At 51.1% G+C, this 24,608-nt stretch overlaps 1 protein-coding gene across 1 annotated transcript; it reads left to right on the top strand.

Annotated features, from left to right (window-relative positions):
- Positions 1–2,620: 2,620 nt before the first annotated feature.
- SDC4 (syndecan 4) lies at positions 2,621–22,330 on the top strand. Its single transcript, XM_014859864.3, has 5 exons — positions 2,621–2,776; positions 14,832–14,970; positions 16,122–16,168; positions 16,942–17,140; positions 20,293–22,330. The coding sequence occupies exons 1-5, from the start codon at positions 2,708–2,710 to the stop codon at positions 20,442–20,444; spliced, it is 606 nt and encodes a 201-aa protein (XP_014715350.1). The 5' UTR covers positions 2,621–2,707; the 3' UTR covers positions 20,445–22,330.
- The last annotated feature ends 2,278 nt before the right edge of the window (positions 22,331–24,608 follow it).

The raw sequence follows: 24,608 nt of genomic DNA, 5'->3' as shown, positions 1-24,608 counted from the left end.
CCGTGGCTGAGTGGTTAATGGTTAAGTTCCTGAGCTCCACTTTGGTGGCCCAGGCTTTGCTGGTTTGGATCCTGGGTGTGGACCTACACACCATTCATCAAGCCATCCTGAGGTGGCGTCCCACATAGCACAACCAGAGGCACTCACAACTAGAAGATACAGCTATGTACTGGGGGGCTTCGGGGAGAAGAAGAAAAAAAGAAAAAGAATACAACTAGGTACTGGGGCTTTGGGGAGAAAAAAAAGGAAGATTGGCAACAGATGTTAGCTCAGGGCCAATCTTAAATGATAAATAATAAATAATAAATAAATAAATAAAAAGATAAAAGTCTTTAAAAAATTTTAACAGCTTTATTGAAATGTAACTGAAATAAAATTAACTACACATATTTAAAGCATCCAATTTGACATAGGTATACATTTGGGAAACCAGTCCTAAAGCTTTGATAAATAATTATTAAATAGAAAAAAGTAAAATTGGGCAATTTTTCCTCCACAATTAGTTCACATATCCCTGGATGAATATTGTTTGTGCTAGAATGCGATAGGTTTTAGCAATAATTTTATTCCTATCTTTCATTTTTTATAGCTGTCAAGCCGTGGTGTACCAAAGCCAGCTTGTACTGATTCAGTTTTTAGGAATTCTGTGGGTGGTTGTTAAATATAACTATTACTAAAAATTAAATTATATAAATTTACAGTTAAATAAACTATTAAAAACAAAGGAAATAAGTACTCAAAACTCATCACCTCCTAATTATATCAGTACATTTTACTGTTACCTGTGCACTTGATGTTATGTGCAACTGTGATATCTGCATAGTAGAAATACTGCTTATCTCTAACCAACCCCATGTTCAGTGACATCACATTGTAGCTTGAAATCAGCCACGGTGGGAGTATTTACACCACAGAAATTGGCAAATGGTACAAATTAGCACTTCCCTCCTCCCCCAAACTATTGTGAAACATTTACCAACACACTACTGGCTGTAGGTGCTGAGAAAACTTCTTCACTTAAAGAAGTTGGTGGAAAGGAAAGGAGTTTTGTTATAGCAACGTGATGACAGATAACCAAAATCGCATAGTAATCTATCATCAAAAATTACTTTTAATGATCTGTCTACTGGCAACTAGATTAGGCCCTCCTTCAATTCTGTGGAAAGCAAAGATTGCAAAAACCATCATCTGACTTGCAAAAGGATTTCCTATTCTGACATGAAATTCATTCATTTTCTCAGTTTATTTCTGAATCCTAGGAAGGGTATTGAGAACAGCTGAAAATAATTGCTTACCTTTTAATCTGTGGGGAAAACACGATCAGCATTTGAAACTTGCTGTACTGTCAAGTATTGTGCCTCAGAAGATTTTCAACTTTTGGTAATAATTAAGGGATGGACGAGGGGAAGTCACTCCCAACTCTTCACAAAGTAGATGAATTCATAATATGCCAACAGAGGCCAGACTACCCTGGTTCTGAAGCACGTTTCAGCTTTAGAAAGATATATATATCTTAGAAAGTTATATATATCTTAGAACTATATATATATTTTAGAAAGATATATATATCTTAAAAAGAAATATATATATATGTGTGTGTGCATGCATATATATATATCTTTATACAATATAAATATAAATATGGGAGAGAGGCAAGGCTTGGCACCTTTGGTACTTTGATTGGTTATCATAGGATGCACCCACCCCAGTAATAATAATTCCAACAGTACTTGTATTTGGGGCCCCGAAGTATTCCGCCCCCCCCCCCCCCCCCCCCCCCCCCCCCCCCCCCCCCGCCATGTAATGTTAGGAGGATGCAGGGGTAAGGCATACACACCTTTCTTATACAAACGGTAGAAGAGATCCAAGAATGGAGACAAACTAGCAGACCAGTTCTCAGAGAGATCAGACTTTTTAGGAAGTTCAAAATCTGGGAAACGAATCTCTTAAAACAGAGGTCAGTCACCCAGAGACCAAAGTCTGCTCATTGCTTGTTTTCGTTCAGTCCACTACTGAGAATGGTTTTGACGTCTTTAAATGTTTGAAAACAAGGTCAAAAGAAGAATGATACTTCGTGACACGTGAAAATTGTATGAAATTCAAATTTCAGAGTCCGTAAATAGTGTTTTATTAGGACCTAGCCACACTTACTCTTTTAAGTATTTATGGCCGCCTCTGAGCTACATCGCTAGCGTTTGAGTAATTGTGACCGAGACCGTATGGGCCGCAAAGACTAAACTATTTAGCTCTTTACGGAAAAAGCTTGCTGACCCCTGCCTTAGAACTAACCTTGCTCAAGACCCATTTGGAAAGTCTTCTGTGCTCTCAGAGGGGAGGGTGCCCGGTTTGAAGAGCGCCGGTCTAATCTGAGGACCTTGGGCTAGTGCTTCCTGTCCGTGAGCCTCAGTTTCCCCAACTATAAGATGGACTGGACGCAGTGCTCTCTGGGGGCCGGCTTAGCAGGGGATCAAATAAATAAAGAGGGCTGGGGCCGCCTGGGCACCGGCAGGCGCGCACGGAGCGCGTCCCTCGGGGTTTCCAGCCCCGCGGGCGGGAGCAGCGCCCCGGTGGCCCAGCTTTCCCGGGGAATTCCGGGCGGGGGGCGGGCGGCGGGGGCGGGCCGGGGCGGGGCCGGCCGCCGCCTATAAGAAGGGCCGCGCGCCAGCCCGTGCCACCCTTCCGCGCGCCCTCTCCGCACCGCGGCACTATGGCCCCCACCCGTCTGCTCGCGCTGCTGCTGCTCCTCGTGGGCGCCCAGGCCGCCGCCGCCGAGTCGGTAGGTGTTTGGAGATCCCCACCGGGGGCGGCCCGGTGCCTCCTTTGTTCCTGAGATCCTGGGGTCGGGGGTACGCAAGGGGCTGCGTCGCCCCCAACTAGTAGCCCAGGGCCGGGAAACTTTGTTGAAAACTTGGCTCCGGGGTCACAGGGAGGCTCCCGGGGGTGGCTCCTCCGCGCGCCGCGCGCCCCTAGCCTGTCGCTCTTCACGCTTCCCTCTGACCTCAGCCCCGCCGCGGGCTCCAGGCTCCCAGTGACTAAGCCGGTGTCACTTCTCCCTCCCACACTCTCGCCCCTTCCCTGGTGATCCCGGGGCAGGCTCGGAGCCCTGAATCCCCTTCTTTGCCCTCTGGGCGCCCAGAGCGGGCAGCTCTAGAATCCGAGGTGGCCTGGGGATGGGGGGGCTGCGTGTATCTAGAAGGGGGAGGGGTTTAGGGTTCTGTGGGGCCTTGTTTCACACACGAGGGAATGGAGAACTGAGCCCTGACTCACTTCTGGCCCCAGTCCTGCACTGGCTTGTGCCTTAGGGCAAGGCCCTGTCGCTTCTGAGACTCAGTTTCCCCATCTGCACAAAGGTATGGGGAAGCAGGGCAGGAGGTGACCAGTGCGCCTGCAGCGTCCCTACAGAGTTGGGAGTCTGATCTTTCAAGGGCCGAGGGCAGGGATGGTTTACGCTCAGCACCTCACTAGTAGTTGTGCCCCTGCTTTCTACAAGAGGAGTGTTTATTTCTGCTCAGCTGCAGACTGCAAAGTCGAAGCACCCACCCTGAGCTGGGTGAAGGGGGCCAGGGGAGAGAAGGCCTCAGTGAGTCCTGAGAAGCCTCTCCGTGTCATTGGCCACTGGTCCCTGTCATAGTTTATAAAGCCCTGGGCCACCAGAAGCTCCATTTATCCCAGCAGTAGCTGGGGAGGAGGGAGGCAATCTTATCTGGGAGGTGGGTGCCTGAATTGCTGGGAGAGGCCATTTGCCCCCCCACAAGCCTGGGCTTTGTGCTCTCTTCTGTGCCCTTAAGCACCCGTGTTTGTGGGGAGCAAGTCCGTGAAGTTTACTCATTAATGTCATTTCCTTTCTGGGGCTCCTGTTTCGCTTGGCTTACTTAGGGGAGAGTCGTTTCTACCTGGTAGGCTCTTGTAGAGGAATGAGTGAGACCCTGAGCAAGAACCGCCCCCAACCTGAGCAGAATTGCTAGCACTCGGTGATTATAGCAAACATTTAGCGCTTATGGTGTGCCTGGCACTTTTCTAATAGCTTTCTAATGGTTGTTGTGATGGCTTATCAACTAGCTTAATTCTGCCTGCAACCCTACTGTTTACCGTTTTTACACTGGTCCTGAGGCTAGAGAGGTTAGCTGACTTGCCCAAGGTCACACAGCTTAATAAGGGGCTGAGTCAGATTCAAATCCAGGCAGGCAGGCTTCAAGTTCTGCGCTTATCTTAACTGATAGTCTGATGCTGCTCTGAGTGGCTGCTGTTGTGTCCCATTCTCTGGTAACTCAAGACTAGTGTAGAGTCTGTTGAGCTTTTGGGCTGACCGGCCTCAAGGAATTCTGAGGTGAAAGGAAACAGAGACCCAGGGGGAGGTCATGACTTCCCCAAACCCTTGCCAAAAGGTTAGTGGCTGAGCCGGAACTCGAACTCAAGCCGGCTGTTCCCTCGTGCAGTGCCGCAAACTAGGCCCCGAAGGATGTGTTGGAGTCACCAGTTGGGGAGGCATTGGAGGAATGCCATGTTGGGTCCCGTTGGCCTGGGCAGTGTGGGGAAAAGAAGAAAAACCCAGGAGGTTGTGAGGTCACTGCATGGGCAGCCACATGCCAGTCTCGGATCAGAGGCTACTGAGCCTGCAGGTGCTTCAGACTGAGGAACAGACAGCTGTGTCCTGGGGGCAGTCAGAAGGATGTGGTTTGGGGGAGGGGGCTGTGCCAGTCCTGAGTGTGGTGGCCTTTCAGCTGGGGGAGACGTCAGCCCTGAGCAGCTGCTTCCTGAGAGAGGAGTCCATCTCTCTCATTGTGACCTCAGCGCTCCCCTTCCTGGCTAATGTCACAGACCTTCCGTCTCTAATTGGGTCAGAGGGCTTCCCTTTTTGCCTGCCCCCTCTCCCCACCTTTCCTTTCAAGGTTGTGGCCAGAAAAATCAGACCTTGTCACAGCTGGGTTAAACCATAGAGGTGATCTGGTCCACCCTTTTCTTTTTGCAGGTGGAGAAAACAGGCCCAAGGAGAAGGTTTTGCTAAGAGCAGTTATGATTAATTGAGCGCTTTCTGTGTGACAGGTCTGGTGGTTTTTGTTTTTGTTTTTGTTTTTTTGCTGAGGAAGATTCACTCTGAGCTAACATCTGTTGCCAGTCTTCCTCTTTTTGCTTGAGGAAAATTGTCACTGAGCTAACATCCATGCCAGTCTTCCTCTATTTTGTATGTGGATTGCCACCACAGCATGGCAGCTGATGAGTGGTGTAGGTCCACACCCGGCAACTGAACCCGGACCACCAAAGTGGAACTTAGCCACCAGGCTGTGGGGCTGGACCCCAGTGCATTTTATCCTTACAGAAAACCTAGCATGTAGAGATTATATTAGGTCCATTTTACAGATGAGGGAGCTGAGAGAGGTAAAATGGTCCACTTTGGGGTAGCAGAGAGCATCCAGGCCATGAGAATCTCTGTCCAGGAGTCCCCCTCCAATAGTGTTGTTGGGGCCCCTCCCCAAATTTTAGGTTTAAGCCAAAGGCCTGCCCTCCCTTTGGGTGGTCCCTCCCCCCCACCCCCCTTTTGGTGCCACAGGTTTTGGGAAAGGAACCCAGGCAGAGCACCCAGACTCCTCTCCGTTTGGCGGGGCTTGCCATCCTAAACCAGTTCTTCCTGTCCAGCTGGGAGCATTCCCCTGAACTGCTTTCCTGCCACTCCCTCCCTGGCCAATTAAAGGCAGCCTTGTTTTGGGAGCTGGACCCCCCCCCCCCCCCGCCCACCTGCCAGAGGTGTTGCTGCCCAGGGGCACAGCCCACTGACTTGGCACCAGGCCCAGTCAGTTCTGGGGACGGGCCCCTATCCACCAGGTGTACTCTAGCTTAGAATGTTTGTGGTCTTCTTGAGAATTCTCTCCTTGATTGCACAGAAGTAGGGGTGGGGCGGAAGCCCAGGAGGTCTAGGACCCTTGAGTGACCAGTGAGAGCTCTTGGAAGTTCTTAGAAGCCCAGAGAGCTGTCAAGCACCCAGGAGAATATTTTGGCCACAGATTGGAGGGCTCCATGTGGTTGAGTCTCTTTCTCTGAATTGACATCCCCCATCTGTACAGTGAGGGGTTTGAACTGAATGGCCTGGAGAGCCTTTTCCAACTCAGATATTCTATTAATAATTTAGTACCTACCCTTTGAAAGGGGCTGTGGAAACCTTAAGACATCTAAGGCATTCCCTCTCTTAAAAAAACTTATGGTTCATGAGGGAATTAATATGCTTCACCATGTTCTGAGCCTCCCCCCAGTACCACTTCCACCCACACACCCAGGGCAGGAACTCTGCTCTGTTCATTTTTAGTGAAATACCTGTCCCAGAGTTAGTTCTCAGGAAACGTTTGTATGGATGAATAAATAAATGCATGTGTGAACTTCATTCTAAAAGGTGCATCGAGGTTATTTATCACTAATATGAATGCCTCCCAGTGATTCTGGGAGGTAGGTATTATCATCTCCATTTTTATGGGAAACTGATGCTCCGAGGAATGTAGTGCCTTGCCAAGGTCAGAACCAGGTCTGTCTGGATAACACAAGGTGTCTGGTTTGAGCATCCTCAGAGAACATTCCAGATGAGGTGATTGGCTGGGTTTGAAGGTAGATACTTGGGTCCTACTTCTGAATTGCTGGGTGGCCTTGAGCAAATATGCCCTATCTCTGGGTCTCAGTGTCCCCAACTCTGAAATGAGGTGGGACCAAAGCCCTGTAAAGGTGCTTCCTGCCCGGATTACCCACTGACGGGGGCAGGGGCCCTTCTTGGCCTCCTTGGTAAAGAGCCTAAACAAGAAGAGATGTTGGGAGGGGTGGCGGAGACATTCAGCTCCTGCCGTCCCCAGCTCCTGGAAACAGAGGACCCTTCCAAGGACTTGGAGTGCTGAGCCGGCCTGAATGAGGAGCTGGGAGAGCCAGCCTGGGCTTCCCGCCTCTGTTCCCTTTGGGGAGGAATTGGCTCCTAACTGTCCTCAGCCTCCTGGACTGGGGGGCATGATTTCCAAAAGACTGTTGAAAATTGGGGGAAGGGGCTGGACAGGGCTCTGTGAGTCACTGGAGGAGAGCAGTAGCTGGCCTGCCTGAGTCACTCGTTTCCTTTCGACGTCTTGGCGAATAGGATGACTCTATGGTCGGGGTGTCGGAATGGGCTCCAGAATTTATCCTGTCCTTTGGGAGCCTATTAGAGATACCCTGCGTCTCAGTGTCCAGGGCCTTGAGGGGACATACAGGAATACTTGTCCCAGGCCCTCAACATTCCAGCACCTTGCCTGTGTGTGGACTTTGACGGGGTAGAGTTCAGCCAGTCCTCAGAACTGGTCTTTTGACCTCTGCAGGTCAAGAAAAGCAGGTAGAGCTTTTTCTTTTTTTTCCTTTTTTCCTTAGAGCAAAACTGAGGCTGCAACTGGTCTGAGTTCATGGAGCAAAGCTGGTGCAGTCCAGATTTGACTTGACCCCAGGAGTGTCTGATTTTTCTGACATGCCGCCTCCCCGCCCCCTGCTTCCTGGGACTGGCTGGAGGGCACTGGGACGCCAGACCTCGCTGCAGGGGTGTGAAGTCCACTCCTCCTCCTTGCTGCAGGGTTCTAGATGGGCTGCCTCAGCTTCCCGGTCTGGGAGGAGATGGTGGTAAAGCTTATAGGAGAGGCTGCAAGGAGAGCTCCCTGTACCCCGCCTGGGAGGGAGGAGGCCAGGTGTGCCTGGACCTTTGACGACCCCACCCCAGGGACCCTGGAAGCTTCCTCCCCTCCCCCCAACAGCTGCGAGGTGGGCAGGGAGGAGTCTAGGGTGGGGCTGATGGAGCCCAAATCTCTTATTTGTTTGTCTTAGAAGTGGCTGTTGGCTAATTATCCGATGGGTTTATATTTAAACAAGAACCAGTTCCTGGCAGCTCCACCCCTCCTGCCGGGATCTGTAGGAACCCCCTGCTGAGCAGTTTTCAGCCTGGAGGGAGCAGGGTAGGGGTTCACAAAGGGTCCCAGACAAACAGGACACTGCCCAGGACTTGGGGTCACCCTCCTGTGTTGGAGGGGCAGTGTTCTGTAGGAGGAGGGAGGAGGGGCAGAGTTCCTAATCCTGGGGAGGCTGAATGAATTGCAAATAGCCCTCTGGGCTTGAGGGGGTTGTGATGGTGGACAGAAAAGGTACAGTGTTCTGCAAAGCTAGTTTTCATTGTGTGGTGCCTAGAGAGGGAGGAGGAGATGGCACGTGGCAACAACTGGGGCCTGATTTAACCCCAGGAATACGAGAAACCCGACTTCTTGGGCTGTCTTGTTAACTCACTGGTGACCTTTGGGTGTGGTCCCGCACCTCGAGGAGCCCTCTGGCTATGTGTGCTGGAGGCTGGGTGACTGTAAAGTGGGTACATTTCACAGCTGAGTCCCCATCCCAGCTGTGCCGCTCACCCAGGGACACACAGTTATTAAGTCACTTTGCCACCGTGAGCCCTAATGTCCTCTATAAAACACCTGTGTCACTTGAGGGTCATAATTGGTGTTTAGCAAACTTGTAAAGTGCTGCCTTAAGTTTGGTTTATTATTAGCAGCTAGACAAGGGTTCTTAACCTGGCCAGACGTTGGCTTCGGGGAGGTGATGTCTGTGTACCCGTTGAAAATGTAAGCCGATGGTTACAGTTCTTGGGGTTCAAAACCTTCTATCCTTTTCAGAGGGCTCCAGGAGTCCCCAAAAGATCACTCCGTGATCTGAACAGTTTGGCTTCGGCCTTCTACAGTCGTCATTCCCCCTACCCAGGGCTGCTGCTCCCCACCCCGACCCTGGGCCAGGCCCTCCTACTCAGCTCCCCTCCCCCATCCTTCAGGCCCCGAGCTCAGCTGCCCCAGTTTTCTCTGGCACAGTAGAGGCTGCTAGTCAGGTGACACCTGGGGTAATGGAAAGGGGAGGCAGGGAGAGGCTGGTATGTGTGGAAACAGTGACTTGGTGGAGCCCGGCCGGTTGTGGCCAGGCCTGCAGGGACTGGCTGTACTACTCGGAACCTCAGGGCGTGGGGAAAGGGGTGACAGAAATAGGGATACTCCTTGCCCTGGGGAAGCCCGCCCGGCCGGGAGATGTCTGTGGGACAGACTGACCTGGTCTGGAGCGGTGGTTCTCCGAGTGGCGGGGGAGGCTGGGAAGGGGCAGGAAGCCAGCACCCAGGGCTGGTCTCATCAGCGAGGCAAGACTATCGGCTCTGCTCTGCAGAACACGAGAGGGAGGGTTGTTTACGTCCTGCCCACGGATCCAGCAGGGCCCTCGGATCCGCTGCCTAGATTACAAACCCCAGCTTCAATGCACCTCTGTCTCTGCGGCCCTGAGGGAGCCAGCCCCCTCCCGGCTGTCTCCACCGGTAATCGGAGCAGTGCCCAGCTTCGTTACCAGGCCTCCAGACAGAGGGAGGCTTGTCTCTTTGAGAACCGTCTTTTACAGGTGGGGAAACTGAGGCCCAGAGAGGGGACTCTCCCCAGATCACCCAGGGAGTTAGTGACAAGGGTACTGCCTCAGCTTCTGGCGGGGTTATGTCCAGAGGCTGCAACAGCTCCCGCCCCCTTGCCTAGCTGGCACCCCAGGATCCTGGAGCCCTTGCTGTGGGAATGGGCTGCACTGTGAGGGGAGCTGGTGAAAAGCTGGCTGCTGGCAGTGCCCAGCCTGGCTTCTCTCTCGAGTGATTGTGTTCAGAGTAACCTGACCTTGGAGTGACATTCGAATCCCCACCTCTCCCCGTCCCCTAGACCTGGCTTAACCCTTCAGGTACCAGAGTACCCAGTCATGGATTGGTGTGTGGTTTCTTTCTGGCTTCTAGATGTTTTCTTCATCCCCGGGGCAAGTCAGGAAATACTCTGGGGGTACAGGTCCCCAGGTAGAACTTCAGGTGTCTCTGGTCACTGCCCTTTGTTCCTTTTGGGAACATTCAACTGGTCTTCCCTCTGCCTCTGTCTGCTTAGGACAGGCACTCAAAGTTGTGTGACCTTGGGAAGATCTCTGCCCATCTCTGGGTCTTTTTCTCTTGCACAATCTTAAGAGACCTGGTTGGTTGGTCTCTGGTCTCAGAAGCAAAATAAGAATGTGGATGTCCTTTCACAGTTTGCAAAGCACCTGCCCATCCACCGACCACTTTCTTTCTAGCAATGGAACTGCTTCTATCACTTTTCCCAGGTCTCTGACCCGTTGAGTACTAATCTCCTTAGCCAGAAGGAAGGCAGGTCGGGATTAATAAGAGCCAGCTACTCACTGAGCACCTGCTGTGTACCAGGCCACATGCTGGGTCTCTTGCACACATTAATGCATTTTCACTTAATCCTCATCATCCTGCACGATGCTACCAGCCCTGGTTACAAAAAGAGGAAACTGAGGATTCAAGATGTGCAATAACCCCGAGGCCCCTAGAGTTAAGAAGCGGCAGGGCTGCAGTTTGCTTGTACATCTGCCCTTATGGGTAAGTGCTCTGGTGGTAAATCCTTCGTTGGTCTGCCAAGGTGTAGAGTCCTGGTTGTGGTCCCCGGGTTTTGCTCATGCTGGGGGATATCTGACCTTTTAGAAGGGGGATGGGGGAGGACAGTGACTGTATCAGTAGCCCCTTCTAGGGGCTCTCCTGCCACGGTCACGCTGGTGGGTTTAATAGTTGGAGCCCAGGGGAATCACCATCCCCCCTCCTTCCTAAATTTGGCTTGCCCAGTTGCCCATCTGGTCTCACCTCCAGAAATAAGGGTAAAGTGTGTCCTTGACCCTGCCTCCCCTGGGGAAGATCAAGGTGAGGGAAGGCTCTCCTCCCTCCTTTGCCCCCACCAGTTCACATTTAACCAAGCCTTGACCCTGAACTTTTCCCTGGTGCCCCAGCCAATTTTCTGTTCTTTTGTTTGAGCAATATCACTTTCACCTTTATTTACTCCCTGGCCAGGGGAGGGGGTGCCCTGGAGCCCTGGCCTGGCAGTGTGTGTTGTGGCTTTGGGGTTGGGGTGGAGAGGTGAAGCGTGGGTGGCAGTGAGAAGCCTGGCTGTGGCTAAGGCATGGTCTTGAGAAAGATCTAGGTTTGAATCCAGTCCCAGCACTGTCCCTTTCTAGCTGTGTGACTTTGGATGAATGAATCAGCTGAACCTCAGTTTCCTGCAAAAAATGAGTAAAGCACCTTACAAGGCTTTTGTGCCAATAAAAAGAGCTTAGAGAGAAGCACCCAGCTTGGTGTCTGGCATGTGGTGGATACTCATGCTAGTTACCCAGTCTCCATGCCTTTCCTGGGTGACTGAAGCTGTGGGACATTGGGGTAGGGTTGGTGACCTTTTTCTAGCTTCATGCCTGTAGGCTATGGACTGCGTGGGGGGAGTATATCTGGAGTGACAGCTGCAGTCTGTGGATTTGCCGAGACCCTTAGGAGCAGCCAAAACCCTTGAAGGGGGAGGGAGGACAACTCCAGCCGGGAGCCAGGAGACCTAGGTTCGAAGTCCAGCTCTGCTGCCAGCTGTTTGGGTGACCTTGGCAAACCCCTTGTCTTGTCATCTGTTTGCTGGGTTATAAAATGGGATGGTTGTGTTCTGTGGCCTCAGATACCTTCTGTGGCAGGTGCTAGTCCCTTTGGAACAAAACAGCACCCAGCTCTCTTCTTTTCTATGGATAGTTTAGGGAAGCATCCAGCATCTCTAAACCCCCAGGCATCAACCCCAGGTGCCCACCATGGTCTGGGGGACCCAGGCCCACTGCCTTATTCAGCTGACGATTTCTGTTTTGTGTCTGTGAGAGGGACAAAGAGGGTGCCTGTGTGTGCACACACATATGAACGCGTGTTCCCCAGGCAGGGATGGGTGAGCCGAGAACAAACCACAGTCTTAGCCAGGAGCAGGGTGGGGTCCTTCTCTGGTCAGGGCTGGGCCTGGCTGCTTGGTGGCCTGGTTCTTCAAAGCCACCCCAGACTGAATGGGCCTTGTCTGAAAAGAGGGTGGGGAAAGGGAGGGCTGTTGCACACACAAGGGGTGATTGCCCACAGTTCATGGAGCTTGGTCCAGTCTTGCTGGCTCCCACCTACTTGGGAATTTCCCTCATATCAGGGTCATGGGTGGGGAAGGGGCCAGAGAGGGTACTTCTGGAGCTGAAGAAGGGTTTAATTTCCTGTGTCTTCCCATCAGCCTGACAAAGCTTCTCCCTTGACTTGCTGTAGGAGGGCACCTATGCTCATCCAATGCACAGCCTCAAGGGACCCCTGTCCTTAGAGCCTGGAATAGGTGTCTGGCCAGGTCTAATCCTGGCCATGCCGCTGATCCCCGGTGTGACCTTAAACAAGTTTATTCTCTCTGGGAACCTGGTATAAAAATGAAGGGTTAGGGATGACCACAAAGAGTGCCGAACTGAGAATAAATCTGGGTTTCAGCCTCAGTTTTGCTGCCCACTTGGCTACAAGCTCATCATACCCGCCACCTCTCTGTCTTCATTTCGTTAATGTAAATTGCAGGTAGTTTCTCGCAGCCAATCAGCGTTTTAATCCCATGGGTTGTTTTGAAACACCTCTTAGCACTTTCACATACTAAAGGAAGGGCAGGATGCGGTAAACAACATTCTGTGACTCCGTGACTCCTGGGGCACAGGGAGGGTTGGGGAGGGTCTCAGCCTGAAACAGCCCAGTGTTGGGATCTCAGCCCCTGCTTTGAGGACTTTGAGCTCTGACTCCACACAGCCAGTCTGGTCTCCAGGCTGAGTCAACAAGCAGCCAAAGTACCTTCTTTCCCTCTTGGGCTGGATTTGACCTCCACTTAACAGGGCTCCCTCCTAGCCTGGGTAGGCGGGCACTCCATGTTCACGTGTGTTTGTGCGTGTGTTTATGTGTATGTGGTTAAAGGCTTAGGTGACCTATGCCTGGGTTCTGGTCCTACGCCTGGGTGCGGTCACTTTCGGCCTGTGTGACCTTGGGCAAGTGACTTTATCTTTCTGAGCCTCCTGCCCCCTGTTTCCATTTCTGCAATAAAGATCTATTAGGAGGACCTGCTTCATGCTAAGTGGTTAGCTTGGTAAGCCATGGAGATCCTGCTGTTTCCGATTCTGGGCCCCAGGGGAATTTGCAGCAGGAGATGGGGATAGGAGCGCAGGGACCCCACCCTAGGTACTGGCAGCTTGCGCAAGCACGGAGGAGCCTTTTCCTTCAGCTGCCAAACCAAAGCCACAGGCACGGGCTGTGTGCGGGGGCTGGAATTCCAGCTCCAGCAGCTCAGCAGCTCCTGATTCTCGAGTCATGAAGTCATCCCTAACCAGAGCTTAACCCCTTCTGGCTCCCCACCCCCACGTGTGCCAGGCGCTCTCTCCCTTCCGGCGGTGGGAGGGGCAGTGCCTGCCCGCCACCTTCCTCCCAGCCTGAGACTGCTCCCTTCCCGGAATCCAGCATGTGCCCTCGCGTGGGTGGAAGATAGCACCACAGTCAGGTCCACCCCCTTCTCCACGGAAGCCAGTGGAGAGTACAGGAGGAGCCTGGGCATCTCCTGAGATGGTAACCTTGTCTTAGGAACGGATATTCCTTCTCAGGCTCCCCCGTATGTCACCGGTAGTCTCAGCTAAGGGAAGGACAGCCTGGGCAGTCAGAAACAGACCTGGCCTCTTTCCACTCAGAACTCTGTAGCTAACTCACTGTGTGACCTCGGGCAGGTTACTGCCCTGTCTGGGGCTCAGATTCTCTCAAATTCTATGAAATGGAAAGCCAGGAACTCCCTGGCCTCTCCAGCTGGTGTTCTGTGGTTCCGAGCAGAGCCCTTACTTCTCGCAAATAGGGACTCTGGGAAACAAGATGAGAATGTCTTGGCGGGGGCGGTGTGTTGAACTTAATCAAAACACTAACTCCTCTGGGAAATAGTAGGCACTTTAATATTTGAATTAATTAGTGGAATAATGAACTTTGCCCGGGGCAACAGAAGCCTCAGCCCGGAAGCTAAGGGGAAGGGTGTAGGCATCTCAGCTGCCTCCTCTCTGCTCTCCGGAGCTCTAGGAGATGGAAGCAGGGTCGCTGATGTACTGTATGACCTTGGGAAAGTTCTCTGCCCCTGTGGACTTTTGATACTTTCCTTTTGAAAGCTTCTCAGTGGGGTGGACCTAAGATCCTGCTGTGACCAGCTGGGTTTTCCTGGGGGCTGAGTGGCACTTACGGGTGCTGGAACTGTGCCCTGCACGGTGCTGGCTGCAGGACAGATCCATGGGAGATGTTTGTAGGCTGAATACAAGCGTGCGCTTATGCACTCTTGAGTCACCACGCTTGGACAGCGCCCTGACCTGAGGCTGTCCTGGGGTGTGCGTGAGCCAGCCCTGCCCCTCCCAGCCGAGTCTGACTCAGCTGGGAAAGGTGTCCTGGACTGGGTAAGACCAGAGCCAGCAGCCCTCTCCCTGCCCTGGGTGAATCAGCTGTGAATGAATGCATCATAGGACCCTGGAGTATGGGATCCTTGGCTCTGAAGTCAGGCAGCCCTGTCTGGAATCCTCACTCCTCCATTTGCTACTTGTGTCACCAAAAGAAAATGATTTCATGTCTCAAATGCCCAGTTTCCTTAGCTGTAAAATGGGGTTAAAGAAGTGCCTTTAGAGTTATTAAGAACAGGGACTGACATGTAGCAAATGCTTAGTAAATAGTACCTAGTAATATCTGTGTTCTGATTATTCCCACCTTTATGATTTTTATTAGCCCAGAAAGGTAAAGAGACTTGCCTAAGGTCACACAGTAAGTGAGGGGCCAGGACGGATCCAGGATCCAGGTCTCCAGGCTTTGGCCTGATCCCCTTCCAGCACTCCGGCTTACCTTCCTGAATGTGCAGTTCGCTGCCTTTCGAGGCTCAGGGGCTGTTGGAGAGCACTGGGGGGCCTGTTGGCTGATGTATCTCCTCTTTTCACCCTAGATCCGAGAGACCGAGGTCATCGACCCCCAAGTCCTCCTAGAAGGCCAATACTTCTCCGGCGCCCTGCCAGATGACGAGGACGCTGGGGAGCTCGGGCAGGAAGCCGATGACTTTGAGCTGTCTGGCTCTGGAGATCTGGGTATGGAGGGCATGGTGGGCAGGCCTGGGGCACGGGGCTGAAGGGGATGTGGCCTCATCTCCTAGCATGGTGACCATGCATGGGGACTTGGATTTTGGGGGAAATTTTTCTCCAGTGCTCCTCTTCCCTCAAAAAAGAGCAAACAAAAGTAGCTGGATCAACCCTTTGCACCCCTGAGACCCTCCCCTGGCTAGTTGTTTGTTGCTTTGGGTTCATTTGTAGCAGTAGGTTTTCTGAGCACTAGCCTCAACCTGTCCACCTTTGGCTGAGGGCATGGGGGTAGGGGTGGGGATGGGGAGGTCTGATGGAGTGTTTTTCTTCCTTTGAAAAGGAAAAGAACCAGTTCAGAAGCCTGGGGACATGTGTAGGCAGAGGTGTGGATGGGGAACAAAGATCAAGCCCCTGCTTGGTGGTAGGGGCATGTAGGTGAAGGGGCCAGGCCTTTTGGGGCTGGACCAGGGCAGGTGCCTTTCCTGGTCTTCTGTGACTTCTGGCCCTCGCTGCCGGGCCACATAGAACTACCGAGAACCATCCCTCCTATGTGCAGGCTGTTATAACGATTCCAAGTTTGAGCTTTGGAGTCCCATGGTGCCTGAGCTCAACCTGCCCCTCTGTGGCCTCCCAGCCTTGGTTTCCCAATCTGTGAAATGGGAACAGTAATGACAGCACATCAGTGTTGTGGGGACTGGACTGAGTTAAAACTCTTGGCTCGTATCAGGCGCTCAGTAAATATTTTAATATTGCAATTTCTAATATATCATGTTGCAATCTAGAGTGGACTCAAACAGTCCCCCGGGGAGCTTGTTAAAAGCAGATTCTGCTTCAGTGGGCCCTGAAGTTCTGCATTTCTAACATCCCCCCGGTGATGTTGTTGGTCCCTGGATCCACACTTTACAGAGCAAGAGTTTGGAGCTGACGAAGCATCTGCTCAGCTACCAGCTCAGCATTCCTGTGAAAGAGCCAGGGAGGCAGGTCTTAGGAGCCCCATTTTACAGATGAAGTGACTGAGGCTGGAGTGGGAATGGTTACCTGCTGGACAGTGAGCATTTGGGGGCTGTTTGTGAGTTAGGACTCCCACCAGCCATGGCGTTGGGAGTCATTTATTTGGGGGTAACTGACCTCACACTCACACAGCCTTTATGACCTTTCAGATGACTCAGAGGACCCCAGGATCTTCCCTGAAGTAATTCACCCCTTGGTAAGTAGCTAAATGCTTTTGCCTCTCGCCCCTTGCTTCTCTGTAACACCTGTTAAGAGGAGCAGAATAATGAGGGTCTGACCTCACTCTGCAAGAAGGCTTTTATTTGCAGCCCTGGGCTCCTCTGGGGCAGGACAACTGTGGGTCATGGCGAGGCCATCCCTCCTGCAGGGATAGTTACTATCAACACTTAATTTTGTGCTTCCGACCCCTTCTCTGCGCTTCTAGGTATTTCCCAACATTAATATCAAATTATAGACACAGTTCTGGGTACTGCATTTTTCACTGAAGGTGGTCATGAATATCTCCCCAGATGATTAAATGTTCTTCCTGTTCATTTCTATAGGGTGCATAATCATATTTTACCTGATTTCCCTTATTGATGGAAAAGTTTGTAAGTTTTTGATATTCTAAAGTTAGAATACCACAGCAGGCGTCTTTTACACAAATCTCTGATTAGCTCCTTAGGACAGAATCCCAGAGGCAAACTTGCTGCCTTAAAGGGCAAGCAATTTCTGCAGTTTTGCCACACTCTCCTCTAGAGTGGTTTCTAGAATACCCCCTGGCCAGCAGTGAGTGGGAACCCCTGCTTCTCTGCACCCTTCGTCACATTATTCATTCCCCTTTGGGGACAGACCTACTAGAAAAGTTGAGGGTACAGACTTGACAGCATGATTGTTGAGAGGTTGTTGGCCGATTTCTGCTCCAGTACCACATGGTACAGCCAGAGACGTGGCGGCTGAGTGTGTCTCTCTTCTCCTTCCCTCATCCAGGTGCCTCTGAGTAACCACATCCCTGAGAAGGCAGGGCCTGGAGACCAGGTCCCCACTGAGCCCGAGGAACTGGGGGAGAATGAGGTCATCCCCAAGAGGATCTCGCCCTTTGAAGAGGACGAGGATGTGTCCAACAAGGTGTCCATGTCCAGCACTGCCCAGAGCAGCAGCATCTTTGAGAGGACAGAGGTCCTGGCAGGTGAGGTCACGTGTTCCTCACAAGATGCCTGGGATGGGGAGGGGGCTCAGTGGGGTAGCGCTGTAGGCAGGGATGCCTCTAGCCCACGTGGCTCCTTGGCACCCCTTCCTCTCAGGCTCTCAGGGTGCGCTGGGGCACTGAAGGACTACACTTCCCTAAGGGGCCCCCTCTGACCGTGCAGCCTGGTGGAGGGGAGGACTGCGGATCAAAGGCTTCTAAAGAAGAGACAAGTAGAGTCCTTCACTTGCCTTAAGTCCTTCTCTCTTATTTTCAAAGCTCTTTTACAGCCTGGGTTTGGCACCTGGGGAGTTAATTATTGAAAGGTAACTTCTCTTGAAAATTTCCCTTGAAAGCCCCAGGCTCCGTAGGGTTGGGCTGGCTTCCCCTCCCCCTACTCTATCACTTGATAGCCTGTTACCTTGGCTGGGAAACTTTCAGAAGCTCAGTTGATGAGGGGAGCCTCAGTTTCCTTCTCTGTGAATGGGTACAGTGACACTTCCTTGAGCTGGTGTATTGACTCCATGAACAATAGCATCTGAAATAACTTGGCAAACTATAAAAGGCTGTTCTGATTTGTTAGTATAATCTGTCATTAAATTGACCCTTCAGGGTATGGGGCACACAGGGAACTTTCATGTGACAGATTAAGAAACTGAGGTCCAGAGAGGGTCAATGTTTTGGCCTCAGGTGAGAGCTGCAGGGTTCTTGACTGTAATGTGCTGTTGTGGGGAAAGTTCTGTGCCAGTGTGAGGCTTCAGGAGTGGCTCTGTCAAGCCTGACCGTGGGGCCTTCAGCCGGGGTGGTGGTGACTGGCTCCCTTTCTCCTTCCCTGGCCACCTTGGGGTCTCTAGAGTTGGCGGGGGGGGGTGGCGGGTTGTCGGCGGGAACTCCCTTTCTGGCCACATTTTACAGGCTGACAGCCACTCTGTATGAACCAGCCGGGTGAGTGGGCACCCTGGACCCATGCTAGGGAACTCAAGTCTCCTGGGAACCAGCTGGGCCAGCAGCTCTGAGGAGGCTTGCGGTGCCAGGAGAGAGCCCCGTGTCCTCCTCCCTCTGGGACAGATAAAGGATCTTGCCTGCGTCTTGTAGACGAGCTCCCTGGGAGTTTCACCCCAGTGACTTTGGGCTCAGCTCAGCCCTGACCCTGGCCTCCTGGTACTGGAGCCAATGTTTGTTTTTTTTTTATCTTTTCCTTCACTACTTTCTGTGTGATGTGGGCAGGGTGGGGGATGCTGTTGGATCTAGAGGGGCCCTTAGTGACCAGTTAGTCTTAGGAGTTTCACACTACTTGGTGGAAGTAGTTCAGAGGTAAAGGCTCATCCGTCTTCTTCAACCACAGTTTCCCTTTCAGCTGGCACATGTGGGATTAGCAGACCAACTAAGGCTTCTACTGCTTTTAAAGAAAAATTTAAAAACCACTGATCTGGTCCAAGCAACTGTTTCTTAGACATGGGGAGACCGAGGCCCAGAGAAAGCAAGCTACTTGTTTTGGGTCGCATAGCAAGAGACGGAACTGAAGCCACGCCATCTCTTAAATCTTCCAGTTGAGAATTAAACAAGTGTAAGATCCTTGTGTAAAATGTTACATTGTTGAGCTAGCTGAGGTTGGACCCTCCATTCCAGTAGCTTTTAAATAGCACCTGGGCGTTTATCAGGTGCTTACTATGTGCCATGTGATGCATGGGCCCCCCTCATGGAGTCCCCGGAACAACCGGATCAGACAGGCATAGTTATCCATACTCTTTACAGATAAGGAAACTGAGGCTCGGAGAAGCCAAACCACTTGTCCAAAGTCACAGAACCAGGAAGTGGTAGACCTGGCATTTGAACCTAGGATTAGAGTCACTTCTGAGACTGTACTTGGACCTTGACCTTGTGGGAAGTCCCAGCACAGACCCAGGGTTGAAGTCATCAGAGGGAAAGGTGATGGAGACAGGGATGGGGTTCCTAGGTGATATTCCATGTGCTTTTTCTGGCATCTTCTGGGGACTCTTTGTTGCTGCTTTTTCATAGTTTTAGCCCAGAAAGAACCTTACTTGGCTCCTCTGTGCCATTGTGCCTCCATTCTGTGCATAGATGTGGAGTGTATGTGGGGACAGAAAATTAATCTTCTTAGCCTGAGTAAGACCGAATTAGGGGACTCAATCTGCCACAGAAAGGATTCTGTGAGACATCCCTGCCCCCTCAGCGAGCAGGAATGAGCCATTCAGGCCACCTGGCATGGTGCAGCAAACACAAGCTCATCTGAGGTCGAAGCCCACATCTACCCGATGCTAGCCAGGTGCCCTGGGCAGTGCTCCTCTCTGAGTCGAACTGCGAGCATCATTTATTAAGGACTTAGTCTTGTGCCAGGCCTGATTCAGGGTGCTAGGGACACAGATAGAAACCACAAAGGTTTACAATTAATAAGCATCGAGCATATGCTATGTACTGTTCTAAGCACTTTAAGTGGGTTAATTTATTTAATCCTTAGGACAAACATATGAGAAAGCTACTATTATTTCCACTTTGCAATAGGAGAGAGAGGAAGGAACTTACCTAAGATCACACAGCCAGTAAGTGGGAGAAATGGGGGTGGAACCTAGACCTTAACCACTGAGCTACGTACGTAGGAACATAACCCACCATATATAATTATCTATAACATAGTCGTGTGGACATATTAGTATGTTACAGCCGTGTGTGGTAGCGTATACCTGTGTGTACAGAGAATGTGTATACCTGTGTATGGAAGTATAGGCCTGCCTAGCTTCGTGTGCACATAGGCACAGCTAGAGCACACTGTGCTCAGCACCGTGGGGTAAGTATGTCTAGGGGGATTTCCACAACCTGCAGTTTTCCTAGCTCCTGGCTCAGCCCTAAGCTCTTGCTGGGGAATCAGCCTGGTGTTTGGAAGGAGGCTGCCTTTGGACTCAGGCAGATGTGGGTTGGAATGGTGGCTTTGTCCCTCTGGCCCTATGGTCTTCAGTGACTTATAGTGACCCCCTTCTCATAAATGAGGTCATGAGGATCAAATAAGGCTGCCCGGCACAGGTGATGGTGATGGTAAGGATGTCCAGTTGTGAGAGGACCAACTGGGGGCCGTGGCAGTGTATCCCGAGGTCCCAGAGACCAGCTCTCATCTCCCCTCTCTCCTCTCTTCTCTCCAGCTCTGATTGTGGGTGGCGTTGTGGGCATCCTCTTTGCCGTTTTCCTGGTCCTGCTGCTGGTATACCGCATGAAGAAGAAGGATGAAGGCAGCTACGACCTGGGCAAGAAACCCATCTACAAAAAAGCCCCCACCAATGAGTTCTATGCCTGAATCTTCTGCATGGGCACCAGCTTGGACTTTAGCGGGGAGGGAAGCCGAAGGATTTTGAAGGTTGGCCTTTGGGGGAGGGCAAGCTAACACTGACCTATCAGCATCTCCAGCTCTGTGTCCGGAGAGACGCCATCTTCTACTCTTCCTGCCTCCTCTTGATTCTCTGGGCCTCGATTGTCTCAGCAGAAAAATGGGGTTAAACTTGGCCTTTCTGAAGGCGAGTCTGGGACTGAATCGTTTCTTAATCTCCCAGTTTAGAAGCTAGGCCTAGCTTAGAGCCTATACTGACCATCCCTCATCCAGAGCCCCTCTGAAGCTGTTGTGTGAGTCCTGCTGGAGGTCCACCCCTGGCAGCCTCCCTCCCTTTCACAGTCCTCCTTCTGCTAGGAGCTGGGAGAAGGGACTAGAGCCATCTGCATCTTGAGATGTGTCCATCAAAGGGCACTTGTGACCACACTACAGGAGTCACTGTGGTCTAGCTCGGGCCATTCTAGGCTCTTTCAAGTGACTTTTGGAAATGTTTTATTTGGAGAGGGAGGGGAATCCAAGAGGATGGGGAGAGGAGCTGAAAGTTCATACTGAAATAGATTTGTAGAATATTTGTAAATCTATTTTTAGTGGGGTATTTTTTTTTTTAACAATTCATTCCTTTATGCAGAGCCTCTTTGCCTGAGCAAGAATGAGCAGATGCCGAGGTCCCTGCTCTCGTGCACATTTCCACAGTACCTGCTAAGTTTGTATTTAATGGTTTTTGTTTGTTTGTTTCTCGAAAATGAAAGAAGAGCCTGAGATATGATTTTTATTATTGTTTTTTTTACTATTTATAGCTTCAGACAGGGCCTCCCCTTCCCTCTTTCTTCTTTTTCTTTAAAGCCCTTCCCCATTTTTTTTTTTTTAATACTTCCCCCTCCCCTGCTCATGACCTTGGCCCTTTCTGAAGCTGCTAAGAAGTAGCTTGTACTGAAACATAGTTTTCTAGCAGATCCCAAAATATAATGGAAGGGATGTTGGGATATTTGTATCTCTCTTCTTGTAATATATTATTATTCTTCCTTGGTTCTAGAAAAATAGATATATATATTTTTTCAGGAGATAGTATGATATTTCCAGTTTGAAGTTGGCCGGATGGTTGAGTGAGTGAATTTTTGTGTGGCTGAGTGGATTTTTACCTCTTTCTTTGGCCCTGTTCCTGGTGCCTTCTCCTGATCTGGCTGGAATAGTTGAGGGTGGATGATTCCACCTTCTATCTAGCTTTTAATTTAGCACAGCTGGTGTTCCTGTAGATGCTTTCTCCAAATTTAAGAGAAAATTGGAGAGCTGCACCATCCAATATGGTAACCACTAGCCACATGTGGCTATTTAAATCAATTAAAATTACATAAAGTTAAAAATTCCCTCCTCACTTACACCACCCACATTTCAAGTGCTGAGTTGCCACATGTGGCTAGTGGCTGCTGTACCGAACACGCAGGCAGAGACCATGTCTATCTCTTGGACAGCACTGCTGGAGAACTAAACTGACTTAACACGTCACAGTCCCAGCTTTGCTGGGATGGCCTTTGTCTCCCTGGGTAAAGAGGGGGATGGCGGCAGGGGCTGATTAGGCCTTAGCTCCAGAGCCTGTTGTCTGCGACCCCTCCTCTCCAGAGACGAGAGGCTGGTGGCTTAGCCTGGGCAGGCCAGGTCGTCTCCTGACCCCACTGGCTGGGTGGAGGGAATGATCCTCGCTTCTGCACCCCTCACCACAGGGTCCCAGCTGGCTGGGTCCTCTTCCCTGTGTTCTTCTCTGGCTGTGTTGGGAGTGAGCACCTCTTCTGTAGCCACTTCACACTGTTGTCTGTTACTGATTTTTTTGATAAAAAGATAATAAAATCTGGTACTTTCTAGATTGCCTGCCTGTCATTTTAAATGTCATAAGAAGTCATCCTTTCCAGGCTCTGTATCCCTTGATCTCAGTGGAGCCTGAGATAGTTGCCCTGACCAAATGCCCTTCCGGATGCCAGACATGGGAGGGGGAGAAGTAAGAAGCCAGCAAGGACCTGGAGAGGAGGGAAGAAAGTCAGAACGCCCACGCCCACACTGAGCTGCAGCCTGTGGGGCGTGTGGCGCCTACCTCAGTGTTTTGTTTAGGCGGCACCGTGTTTAAAAAACAAACACTAAAATCCTTGGATTAGTTGCCAGCTATAAAATGACGTTTCCCATAAAAATCCAGATTCCCCATTTCCCTTAGAGGAAAACAAGATATGGCAACGATCAGGCCTTGCTGACGGGCGGGTGCCTCGCTACAGTCTCTGTCCACCTACTTCACTCCTGTCACCTGCATGGCCTCTGCACACACTCTTGTTAGTGGGCCCTGGACAAGTACCACTGATGCCTCTCTTGATCCTGTAACAACCCTGTGAGGTGGGTAAGATCCTTTTCACCAGGGGGACAACTTGCCCTTGGCGTGTCCATGCCAAGTTAAACCTTCATGCCAGGGCCTTGCCGTTGGTGGTCTTCCCTTGGTGCCACGTGGCTCACGTCACATGTGCACATGCCAGGAACCCACTCTGCTTTACGCGTTTACCCATTTAATCCACAACTCTACATAGTAGGTGCTATTAGTATTCCCATTTTACCGAGGGGGGAACTGCAGCTCAGGTTAAACCCACAGCTTACCAACAGGAGAGGTGGGATTTGAACCCTGGCCATGGGGCTCTGGAGTCTGCTCATAACCACACTGCCTGTCAATGGGATTATGTCACCCAGAACCCCTTTACTGGGGGCTCCTTGGGCCTCACAAGCTTCCTCTGAAGCAGTGAGTCTGGTTTCAAATTCTTCCCGAGGCCCCTGCTACCCTTGTTTTCCTGAGTCCCATGAGGCTTGAGTGGGTTTCTGTTCTTTGTAACTTGGGTTTTGCAGAAGGCCCTCGCATCTCTTACATCTGTACTGCCCAATACAGTGGCTACTTACACTTAAATTAAAATTTAAAAAATTAAAATTCAGTGCCTCTCAGTTGCACTAGCAGCCACATTTCAAATGCTCAATGGCCACATGTGGCTAGGGGCTACCCTATTGGATGATGCCGATGAGAAGGTTTCTGCTGTCGTAGAAATTGTGTTCGGGCCGTTGGATGCTGTAGGACGGTGAGTCAGGACCTTTCGAGTTGGATTTCAGCTCACTGGCTGTTACCTTGTGCTCCAACAGCCTACGGGGAGGTAGGTTAGAGCCTGCTACACAGTAAGTGCCCAATAAGTGGCACTTTAGTCTCATCAGTGCCATCTTTTCGGTAAGATATTAGCTCCAGAAAGCCCCTATATTATCTATTACTGTGTAAAATTACCCCCAAACTTCGGGGCTTGTGACAACAATAAATATCTCATGTTGTTTCTCTGGGTCAGAAATTAGGAGCAGGGGCTGGCCCCATGGCCGAGTGGTTAAGTTCGTGCACTCCGCTGCAGGCAGCCCAGTGTTTCATTGGTTCGAATCCTGGGCGCGGATGTGGCACTGCTCATCAAACCACGCTGAGGCAGCGTCCCACATGCCACAACTAGAAGGGCCCACAACGAAGAATATACAACTATGTACTGGGGGGCTTTGGGGAGAAAAAGGAAAAAATAAAATCTTTAAAAAAAAGAAAAGAAATTAGGAGCAGCTTGGCTGGGTGATTTTGGGGTCTCAGGAGGTTGCAGTTAGTGTCGGCCAGGGCTGCAGTCATCTGAAAGCTCGACTGGGCTGGAGGATCCACTTCCCAAGTTGATGTTAGCTATTGGCAGGAGGCCTCGGTTCCTTGCCACAGGGGCCGCCATAGGGCTGACTAACTTGTCCTCAGGACACCGCAGCTGGTTTTTCCCAGAGAGTGAGCCAAGAGAGCCAGGTGGAAGCCTCAATGCCTCTTATGGCCAAGTCTTGGAAGTCACACACTGTGACTTCCACAATGTCCTATTGGTCACACAGGTCACCCTTATTCACTGTGCAAGGAGACTACAGAAGGGCAGGAGTAACACCAGGAGGCAAGACTCATTAGAAAGCCATCTTCAAGACTGGTTACTATAGCCACATTGCTGCTCAGCCCTGCACAGGGGCTAATTTATCTGGAGAGCTAACTCTGAGTGGCACTTGGTATAACAGTATTTCTGAGAATTGAGCAGGGGGTGCAAAGTGGGTTTTGGACAATATTGGGCC

Source organism: Equus asinus, chromosome 15 (genome assembly GCF_041296235.1).
Source record: "Equus asinus isolate D_3611 breed Donkey chromosome 15, EquAss-T2T_v2, whole genome shotgun sequence".
Lineage (NCBI taxonomy): Eukaryota > Metazoa > Chordata > Mammalia > Perissodactyla > Equidae > Equus > Equus asinus.
This window is presented reverse-complemented; position numbering and strand designations above follow the sequence as displayed.